The sequence below is a fragment of the Hypanus sabinus genome, chromosome 17 (genome assembly GCF_030144855.1).
Source record: "Hypanus sabinus isolate sHypSab1 chromosome 17, sHypSab1.hap1, whole genome shotgun sequence".
Classification (NCBI taxonomy): domain Eukaryota; kingdom Metazoa; phylum Chordata; class Chondrichthyes; order Myliobatiformes; family Dasyatidae; genus Hypanus; species Hypanus sabinus.
The window spans coordinates 44,351,117-44,362,786 of NC_082722.1; the positions used below are offsets into that span (position 1 = coordinate 44,351,117).

General features: G+C 41.0%; 1 protein-coding gene across 1 annotated transcript in view; it reads left to right on the forward strand.

Annotated features, from left to right (window-relative positions):
* The window catches only part of vstm2b (V-set and transmembrane domain containing 2B), a 28,014-nt gene extending 16,570 nt beyond the window's left edge, over nucleotides 1-11,444 (forward strand). Inside the window, exons 7-9 of the mRNA XM_059993402.1 lie at nucleotides 516-882; nucleotides 10,682-10,711; nucleotides 11,437-11,444. Coding sequence (XP_059849385.1) covers nucleotides 516-882; nucleotides 10,682-10,711; nucleotides 11,437-11,444 — 405 coding nt within the window. The remainder of the gene's footprint in view (nucleotides 1-515; nucleotides 883-10,681; nucleotides 10,712-11,436) is intronic.
* The last annotated feature ends 226 nt before the right edge of the window (nucleotides 11,445-11,670 follow it).

The window sequence follows — 11,670 nt, forward strand, 5'->3', positions numbered from 1 at the left end:
ATTTTGCAGAATTTCGTTTAAAATGCCGCCTGAGAAAAATAGCTACGATTTATTTTATTTAAACTTTAATTCTAGCTTCTAATTCTTTAATCGCCTTTGTTATTTTCTAAATTAAATACGTTTGGCATATCTTTACTGTCAATATTTCGCCAATCCAAAAGCAAAATACTGCAGATGCTGGAAGACTGAAATAAAAACATGAAATGCTGGCAACACCAAGTGTCCACATTAGTAGTATTATATTGTCGCCGATATTGGCTGCTTTTATTAATATCGTTCCATTAATTATTCGGTGTTGTGGAAATAAAACGTCACGGCAATGTTTCAATTCGGATTATTAATAGCGTTAGTCTGGTAGTTTTAAGTGTTCGTTTACTTTATTGACCGCGAGTCTTTCTCATTCTTCCTGCTGACTGGTATAGAAGTCGGTGGCAAATCAATAATTTCCCGGTTAGTGCCTTTGATTTCAAGTGTTTGGAGCGCCTCACGTGTTGCGGCCCTTTCTTTGTCTACAGACTGTCCGGGTAATGGGAAATGATATTTCGCATAAACTACGCCTCTCCAGTGTGAAGAAGGAAGACGAGGGGGTTTATGAATGCAGAGTCACCGACTTTATTGACGACGAAACTCAGGAACATAAAGCCCAGGCGACTTTACGGGTGACAGCCCGCTACAGTGCGGAGATGCAAGCGGCCGAAGCGGTCTCGCACATTCAGAGTAATGGGCGCCGCAGGAGCAGCGTGCGCTCCACGCCAGCGACCGGCACAGACAAGCAGCGAGTCGCGGAAACTGCCAGCGACGGAGCGGCAACCTCCTCAATCACCCCCGCCTCAGTTACTCCACCCCCGGGCAATGCAGCCATGATTGGACAGCACAACTCCGGTAAGTGGAGTTAGATTGCCATCGTGTGGGGACTTTAATGGGTTGCAAAGAGCAGGTCTAAGCAACGTCGCCTAATAACTGATGTTGTTATATGTATACAGTACTGTATAGCCTTTACTTTTCTCGATTACTCCCGACTATAGTCTTTCTACAGTGCCTTGGTTTCCCAGGATCGACTAGAATAATGACAGTGCTTTAAAAACAAAGCATGTTCTGAAAAATGTGTTAAGGATCCGGGGGGTTCTCCAAAACTTAACAGCCGGCGAAGACCTTTCAAAGCATTGCTGTAACGTAATGTAAATTAACAATCAAATAAGTCATCAACAATGATACTATGACCAGACAGCTTGATGTCGAACTGTTGGAAACGATAGTGCCACGAGATCTTAGAGCCACCGGAGGGCAGAGTAAACCGGGGTTTAATACCTCTGGTGCAAAACAGACGGCGGGATGGAAATTTAAAGCACGAGATTCTGCAGGTGCGAGAGATTTTCCGTCGATTGAAAAAAAGTTCAAAGTTCAAAGTAAATTTATTTTCAAAGTACATATATATTAGCATAAACAGCCCTGAGATTCGTTTTCTTGCGGGCATTCACAGTAAATGCAAGAAACACGATAGAATCAATGAAAGACCGCGCCCAACAGGACGGACAACCAACGTGCAAAAGACAACAAATTGTACAAATACAAAAATAAAGAAAACATAATAAGCAATAAATATCGAAAACATGAGAAGAGTCCTTGAAGTAATAGGTTGTGGGAACAGTTCAGTGACGGGGTGAGTGAAGTTATAACTGTTCCTGAGAGAGGTAATAAGTGTTCCTGAACTTGGTGGTGTGGGTCCTGAACCTTCCTCATGACAGCAGCAATAAGGGAGCATAGCACGGATGGTGGGGGTCCTTGATGATGGAAGCTGCTTTCCTGCAACAGCGCTCCCATGTAGAGGTGCTCACTGGGGAGAGGAATTCACCCGTGATGGACTGGGCTGTATCCACTACTTTATGTAGGCTTTTCTGTTCAAGGGAATTTGAGTTTCCTTACCAGGCCTTGATGCAGTTAGTCAATATATTTACAAGATGCTGGAGGAACTCAGCAGGTCAGGCAGCTTCTAAGAAAATGAATAAGCGGATGATGTTTCAAGCTGAGGCCCTTTTTAAATTCTACACCACACATCTATAGAAGTTTGTCAAAGTTTTAGACAGCATGTTAAATCTTCCCAAACTTCTACGAAAGTAGAGGCACTGCTGTGTTTTTTCATGCTGGGCCGAGGACAGATCCTCTGAAATGAGAACACTGAGGAACTACAAGTTGCTGACCCTCTCCACCTCTGATCCCCTGAAAAGAACTGGCTCATGGACCTCTGTTTTTCTCCTTCTGAAATCAATAATCAGCTCCTTGATGTTGCTGACATTGAGCACGAGGTTGTTGTTGTGGCGCCACTCAGCCAAATGTTCAATCTCCCTCCTATATGCTGATTCATCACCACCTTTGATTTGGTTAACACCAATGAAATTAAATATGAACTTAAATTTGGTCAGCAAACGTCAATATGGCATTGGAGCTGTGCTAGCCTCACAGTCATACATATAAAGCAAGTAAAGCAGGAAGCTAAGCACACAACCTTCTGGTGCACTTGTGCTGATGGAGACTGTGGAGGAGATGTTGCTGATCTGAACTGCCTAGGTCTTGAAGCCTATTGATTAGTTTTGAGGGGATGATAGTACTGAATGCCGAGCTGTAGTCAATGAAGAGCATCCTGATCTATGCAGCTTCGCTGTCCAGATGTTGCAAGGCTGAGTGAAAGCCAATGCAATGGCACCTGGTTGTGACAGTCAGCAAATTGGAGCAGATCTATGTCGCTTCTCTTACCACATTCTTCTTAGCCACTGGGATAAATGAAGCCTGCTTGAAGTAGGTGGGTGCCTCAGATTGATGACGCAAGGGGTTAAAGGTATCAGTGGATACCCCAACCAATTGACCTGCATTGGTCTTTAGTATTCAGCCAGGTCACCCTTTCTGGGCCAGATGTTTTCCATGGGTTCACCTTCCTGAAGGATTCTCCTGAATGGTCTGAATATGAAGTATTTGTGCTCTATGTTCATTGGATCTCCTTCCAAAACACAGAAATCACGTCAGCCACAATATTCTGACTTGGATAAGAACACCATCTTTGAACTAAACCTGATACCTCACTGCTCATTTGGAAGCTTGCCACTGATTGTATGAGAGTTAGAATTACATTCATAAAATGTGTAGCTTCCACTTATAATACACATTTCTCACAATTCCCTGCTGCTCCACAATGGCACTAATTAAATGGCATATTTTATGACATATTTAAGAAAACATTGCTTCTAACACAGCTCCTCCTGCAGTCTAACAAATTTAGAGAAGTAAGTAATCTCTGCAGCCAGAATATACGATGAATGCAGGAAGAAATAAGGGTTGGAAAAAGAGAGAATTTCTCCATTGTTTTCAGTGCATTGGCAGTGTTTACATGACACAAAAAAATCCAGGTGCATGAAATACTTTTGCCAGATTTCGGCAATTCACACATCATCCTGGAATACAATCACTCTCTTTGAGTCCATGTTTAATCCACATGTGCGTATTGGCAAAATGTGAAGTGCCTGAGGGCTCATTTGCTTTGCAATTGCTAATGGACTCATGTCAGTTAGTTGAGAGATTTTAAGACTAATTGTGGGTTACTGGTAAGATTGGCATTTACTACATATGCCCAGAAGTTAAGTCAACCAATCCACAAAATGAAGACGCCACCATGTGGTTGGTTGTGCTTTGCAGTGGTTAATATCATTGTGTAAGTAACTGGCCAATTCAGAGTTAATCACTGGGAGAGGTCTGAGATCACATAAAAGGTAGTCCAGATAATGATGCCATTTCCTTACTTAGAGAACATGCTTAAACCAGTTTGCCTGATACAGCAATCTAAAGACATTTTGAGAGGACAAGTTTCGCTTCCAGATTCTTTTGAACTGGATTCATATTTTTCACCTGGTGGTACATTCCTCTGTATTTGATTGGAACATGTTACTCGATCACAGAGCAGAAACAGAGTCACTACCTATTATTATGGTGTTGTTGGGCCTGTCACAGAGAATAGGAAGGAAAAGTCAGGCTTAAGCAATGACTTTTTTATTTTTACAGCTGATTAATAATTTCTAAAGCTTTTGTGGGGGTCTGGGTAGAATTGTGAACAAAAATACTTGCACTTGCTTGTACAAACACTGGCATGTTCTGATTGCCTATCTTAGAGAGCAGGTAGGTCAAATGATGTGGAAATACCATTGCCCCAGTGTCCTGGAAATGAAGGAGGCAGAAGACAAGCACAGGACAGAGCTGAGAGAGAAAAAAAATCAGGCATCAATTCTAGAAGAGGATACACTACCATCCATCTCACCAATGCCCTGGTCTTCACCAATCCTGTCCCTATAGAATATACAGAAAGCCTTGTGAGAGCTTTTCTTGTGGGTCCTGCATAAATAGAGTGCACTTCAGCAAAGAACTAATGGGGTATTTTTTTTCTGCTTTGTTGGTCTTCCACTGGCACCAAAGGCAAGCACAATTCTTCATCTCCCATGATGCATGAGGCTGCAATGGAGGATCAACATGGCTTCACCAGCCATGGATTTATCAGATCACTGATGCTCTTCACAGGAGAACTGGTCAATTCATCATTCTTGGCAGTTTTAACAAAGCAAGGCAGCAGCATGGGAAAGCTTTGTGGCTCTGTATGAATGCCTCTTCAAAATACGGTCTTCTCAGTGGCATCGACATTTATGTGAGAATTCCTATGTAACTCCCAGTTATATCAAGAAGACAAGATCTGCATGTGACAACAATCAGAAGATCCTATCTTCTGAAGTTTGGTATACAGGAAGTGAGAGGATGTCATTCCATTCCCAACTCAGCCCAGACTGAACTTACTGAGAGAAACCATTGCTGGTGAAACGCAGCAGGCCAAGCAGCATCGATAGGAAGAAGTACAGTTGACATTTCGAGCCAAGACACTCCGTCCTGAGAAGCTTTACAGAAGGCACTTCTGGGAGGGCCATCTGAGTACTGAAAAGGTGGATTGTTCAGGCAGCAAAAATCACAAGAGATACCACAATGTACCACATCTGATGTTGGAAGTGCTTATACACCTGAATGGGCTGACTCTAGCATAGATGATGAGAAGGATCTCTTTGGAAATAGAAGTACAATGGAAGAAAACCCACAATGACTATTTGAAACTGCAGCCTAATCTGGTGGGAAGAGAAGTTGCCTTTGTCTACCACCCACCCATATGATAGAATATAAGTTCTTTTAACTCTGCATGCTGTATCAACTATCGGAGTAAAAATTCCTCGTTAATGGAATATATCCATTCCAGCATTAATGACTTTCATGAATAGCAAAGTACATGCCAATATATAGTCTGTTTGAGGAAAGTGATTAAAACACACACAATTGTCCAAATCTTTCCTACACTGTACATCACCTGCATTTCTTTCTACACCAATTTTCAGGAAATTCTGGCAGACAACTCAGGGCAGATTCTTAACTTCTCATTTTGAACATTCAATCTTATTTTGTACATACAGATGGGTGTATCTCTGAACAGTTATCTGGGGTGTAATTTGGTGCTTCCAGCATGTTCCCTGGATATGATTTCATTGGGAAGGAATTTGATCACATCCTACTATGGTACACTAAGTGGTTCGGCCCACTTTATTTGCTGTATTGTCATCATTCACACCTGACAAATGAAGAAAACCGCAGACGGGAATCGGAAACAAAAATTAAAATCCCAATAGAACTCAACTGTTAGTCACCATTGCGGCAGGAGAAATCAATCAACATCTCAGGGCAGCAATCCTTCCTTCGAACTGGGTGAAGGGTTTGCAGCTTTCAAAGAGCAGGGGAAGGAATGAGAAAAATGTTAGGCCGAGACAGATCAGGTGATAAGGAGCAGAATGTTTACACCTTCCTCCTGTGTGATTGCTTGACGTGGTGGATTTGTAGTAATGAAGAGCAGAGAACAAGAACATATGCACATCACCTTCTTGATAGGTGGAAAGACTTGGAAGGCTGCAGCAATGTGGAACGCAAGAATTAAAGTATAAGTACTCAGTAAAGAGGTACAAGTAAGTGCCATCATCTTTGTCACCTGCTGCAATGGGAAATGAATGCTTCGACATGAACTCTTATTTAAGCCAGGTGGAGTACTTAAAAAGAGGATGAGACAGACGCTTCCTTCTGCGGCAACCGTCTGGTATTTGATCTTGAAAGAAGATATAGTAAGGGTAAGCTTTGGCTGTTAAGCAGTCTGTGAAAAATTCTGTGGAAGAGTTAGCAGAAAACCATGGCAACATGAGGCCATTAATGTGGAGACTGGGACAAGTACGTAAGTATTGCAGTGGGAAATGGGTTTTCAAAGTGCTTTCTAGATGCTGAGTTGCAGCCTTTCTTAATCAAAGAAAGACCTGGGCTGATTGTATGAGGTCTGTCCTGCAGGTATTCTTTTAAGTAGGTTCACGTTGGACAATAATTGGTAATTCATTTATTGTCATGTGGACCAAGATACAGTGAAAAGCTTGTTTTGCATTCCATTCATTGAGATCATTTCATCAAGCTAGTACAAGGGGAAAGCAATAACAGAGTGCAGAATATCACGTGACAGCTACAGAGAAAGTGAGAAAGTGATGGACAATAAGGTACAAGGGCCATGATAACGAGAGGTCAAAATTTCTATCTTACCATACAAGAGGTCTGTTTAATGGAAGGACGAAAGCTGTCCTTGAGCCTGGTCCTGCATTTTTTCAAGCTTCTGTATCTTCTGACTTGAAAATACACACCACCGGGCTCATTAAAGGAAGCCTAGTGCCTAACACGTTATGTCGCCCACTGTGGCAGCACTGTACAGTCATGAAGTTGAGCAAATTGGCATATAGTTCAAGTGCTTCTGGCTTCTGAATTGATGTATTCTGCACATTGGACAGCATGTGTGAAGAAAGAAACTGTTGTTGTTTCAGGGCAATGACCCATCACTAGCTCTGTTAAAAGTTTAATATTTGCATAAATAGCATAATGAAATTTAAAATAATATGCATATTGCTATAGTACACTTGTTACTTATCAGCACATGAAAATTGATTATAAATTGCTTGGTAACATAATTGGTTATCAAATATAAAACCTCATAGAATTTAACGGATTCATGAAAGCTGGAAAAATCTGTCTTTGAACAGTTGTTATGTTAGTCTCAGAATGATGGAGTTATAGTCATTTATAATATAAGGGAATTTTTACAGTGCAGGGATGGCACATACATAAATGTTGTTGGCATATAGCATGTAGTGCCACCCCTCAATTCTTTAAATCCCACCCATCATAAAAAGATACATAATGATTACTACGACTGCCAAATTATTATTTTCAACCAAGAGCAATGAGATGTTTTCACAGGAAACATCTCACAGCAACTTGGGCACTAGCTAGATGGTTATGAAAACACATAACGTAGAAACATAGAAAACCTACAGTGCAATACAGGCCCTTTGGCCCAGGATGCTGTGCCGAACATGTACTTACTTTAGAAATTACGTAGGGTTACTCATAGCCCTCTACTTTTCTAAGCTCCATGTACCTATCCAGGGTATCTTGAAAGACCCTATCGTATCTGCCTCCACCACTGTCACCAGCAACCCATTCCATGCACTCACCACCCTCTGCGTAAAAAACTTACCCTTGACATTTCCTCTGTACCTACTTCCAAGCACCTTTACACTGCGCCCTCTTGTGTTAGCCATTTCAGCCCTGGGAAAAAGCCTCTGACTATCCACATGATCAATGCCTCTCATCATCTTATACACCTCTATCAGGTCACCTCTCATCCTCCATCGCTCCAAGGAGAAAAGGCCAAGTTTACTCAACCTGTTCTCATAAAGTGTGCTCCCCAATCCATAACGCTGGATGATCTGTTTTGAAATCCTCACAGAGCTGCTGTACACATTACTATCTGGATTGTAATGGTTATAATAACACTACTATTTAGAAGTGATGTTATTTTTCAATGATCTTTTTAAAAGATTAATAGTAATAATTTTCAAACAGGTTTTCTAAATTTTCATTTATTTCAATCCGTGTTATGCTTTTATTAATTGTACCACAATGAATTAATGTAAGTAAGCAACAGGACTGATCCTTTTCCCTTGTAAAAGTCCATAATTATTGTTACTAATTCATTAATCAATTCTCAAAATTACCATGGCTTGTAAAAGAATGTTTTAGAAGATTATCAGCAATTTATCATCTACCCTAGTATATGGTGTTCATGCAGCAAAATACGGACTTTAAGTATACTCTACTTGTTAAGTTTTGGTCCACAGCCCTGCAGTTATTTCCTAAGCGGTGTTGTCACAACTACTCTCAGTCCTTTATCACCAGATGTACATAGTTACTTCTTTTCTGGCAAATGCTACCAATAGTCCCCCTTAAGAGCATAGATGTATTGAGGTTATGTGATGTGTGGCCTCATGCGGTCATGGTTGACCGTGGGTACTGCGCCTCTGGTAGTCACTGGTTTGTCGAGCAGCATCGACTGTGGCTATTGAGGCCAATCCTGGAACGGCAGGCTCTGCCACAGTTGCTGCATGTGTAGGGTGTCGTGGAATTGTTGTCCGCTGAGCTCTCCGTTTAGCTCTCCGCTCCTCAAACTGACTCAGGATCGCTCTTTCGCCTTGCTCAAGGTGTTGCTGAAGAGTGCCTCGCCATTTGTTGCGGTCGTCTGCCGTATCCTCCCAGCACTCTGTGTTGATTTTAAGGCTTTCATGTCGCGTTTGCAGAGGTCCTTGAAGCGAAGCTGGGGTCTACCAACGTTCCCCTTGCCTGTTGCTAGTTCTCCGTAGAGGATGTCCTTGGTCCAGCCAGCGCAGTCTGCGTTGTCTTAAGAGAGTGAACATTGTGGGAAGTCCAGCACAGGAGAGGACCTCAGGGTTTGGGACTTTTTCTCTCCAGGTGATGCCGAGGATGTGGCGAAGGCTGCGCAGGTGAAAACTACAGAGTTTTCTCTCCTGTTTGAAGTAGATGGTCTAAGTCTCGCTACCATACAGGAGGGTGCTGATAACGCATGCATTGTACAAGGCAGTCTTAGTCTTTGTAGCGAGTTTCGGATTCTCCCAGACCCCACGAGGAGAGTCGAGCAGAGGTCAATGCTGCTTTGCCGATACACCTATGGATTTCAGCATCGGGGGGGGGGGGGAAGTGTTGCTAATGGCCAACCCTGAGTACGTGAACTAGTGGACCACTTTCAGATTGTAATTGTCAATCGTAATGACTGGTATCTCCACTACATTCTGGGTAAGGACATTTGTTTCCTTTCGGCTGATGGTAAGTCCGAAGTGCTTGCATGCCTTAGAGAAGTGGTCCATGAGAGTTTGTAGTTGCTGTTTGGTGTGCGAGGTTATAGCAGTGTCATCGGCAAAGAGCATGTCACGTATTAAGATCTTTCGACCTTTATTCTTGCTCTCAGGCGCGCAGGGTTGAACAGCCGCCCATCAGACCTGGTGTGCATGTAGATGCCTTCTGTCAATGTCCCAAACACGTGCTTCAATAGCAGAGAGAAGGAGATGCAGAATAATGTTGGGGCCAACACACATCCTTTTGGACTCCACTACAAATAGCGAAGGGTTCTGATGAGCTGCCATCATACTGAACAGTAGCCCTTGTGTCGTCATGGAATGACTTGATTTTACTTTGGAATTTCGGGGGATGGCCAAAATTGAGGAGAATCTTGATGCGAGCTATACTATTGTGCTAGTTCAGGCTTGGAACTGGATCTCGGTTGCTTCCAATTTGGAAATATATTTATCAGCGAAGTTAGTGATGCTTTTAGATGCCGGTACATAAAACTCATTCACAAAATTTTATTGATAACTAGAAATTTGGTACATTGATGGAAAAGACTTCTGTTTTATGAAGTTGACAAGAAACATAATGTGAACTCAGATTCTTTTATATTTGGCTACAGTTAGTCTTGATCATGTTTTAGTTCCTCAACATTTTCCTTTATAGTGTCTCTATCACCATCCATAGATAAGGATCAGATTTGGTCATGTGAATGCTGCACTAGTGCCAAACAAATCAAGCAAATGTGAATGCAGAACCTTTCACTGAATTGGAAAATGGTTGGGTCTTCTACTGGAGTCTTGTTATGGAGTCAACTTTCAGCTGACTTATTTCAAGGCTATTTTCACTGGAAATTGTGAAGTGATTGCTTTCTGTAGTTGATTTAAAGGTAGTACAATAGGTTAGTGATGGTGCCTTTCATCTGGAACTCAGGTTTGAAACCACTCAATTTGTTGGCATGAAAGTCTTTTCTCCTTGTGTTTCCAATGGTTGCCCACCAAGCTATTCACAATCCAACACAAAAAGTCATTAAACTGGCAATTACATTTAAACATTTCAGAATGTTGGCAAAGAAATATGTTGATGCACTAGAATTTCTGTTTAGGCTTAAATCAGATAATTTCTCACATGAGCTGTGGGAGTTGATGTTAAATTGTTTCAAGGAAAAGTTTAACTGTATTCTATAGCCATCTAGTTTCAGTATTATCTAGTTTCATGATAGGAAAGTTTGCCAAAGGGTGAGGAAGGGCATTCACATTTTTGAAAATTGTACTCCAAGTGGACAGTATCGAGTACCTAAACCGCATGAGAAAGAGAAGCAATGTAACTCTGAAATAGACTACAAACCCAATTACATTTAACCATTGTCATATATTTGATTTTCATATAGGTGGAAAGCCAACACAGACACTAACATCAGGTAAGGTGAATAATAAAAAACTGACTACTTTTAAAATACAATTGCATGAGATTAAAACTTTGCATCCAGTAAAGCCGAATTCTTTCCATGCTCTTTTTTTGTTTCTTGTTTTAAAATATTTGTTGTATTGATGCATTTCCAAAAGTTGCTAGCTATAGTTTCAACAAAGCAAGTTTATTGAGCAAATTGTGTTCTTGAGGCCATCAGCATGAAGGCACATTTGCACGTTTGTACTTACATGTTTCTTTCTTGTAATTATGGAGCTTTATTCTTTTTCAGTCACTGGAGGATTTGTTTTACATTTTGAAAATTACATTCACCTTGAGTTATATTAGAGTAATTTTCTCAAATTGTCTGCTTTTCAGGCACTTTTCTGCTGTTTTTCCATAGCCACACATTCACCTTCAGGAATGTTGGCTTTTCTATTAGGAAGTGTCTTTCGACATCCAATCTTTTCTAAATAAAATGCCATGCTTGGCATCTATAGGTCCAACTATGAGTTGCCAAAATTCTTCACAATAGGCTCGCCAAAACCAGACAGTTTAGCAATTGTTGAAATCTCAACAGTGAAATATAAAAACATGATACTGAAAATTAAGGTCAAATTTCTTCCTTCCTATCCCTCCTGATTAACTAGAAAGACATTTTGTAGAGAGATGATATGATATGATTAGGTCTGAAGCTTAGTTGTGATTATGTGCCAACATCTCTTGTGTTTCTTTTAGATTCTTGATTCTATTACTCATGCTTTACGAGTTTCTCAAGAGCAACCCATGCATTTTCTGTGGAAGTAGAAACAAATGGTCTTGTTCGAAAGGTTAAAAAGTTAATTTATTCATATATTGTAATTGGTGACAGTGATTTATGTCAAAGGTTGTCATATTTCACTTTGTTATGTGAGATAGTGGAATTCTTACCAATTTGTTGGGAATCACATGCCACACTTCCATTACATCTTC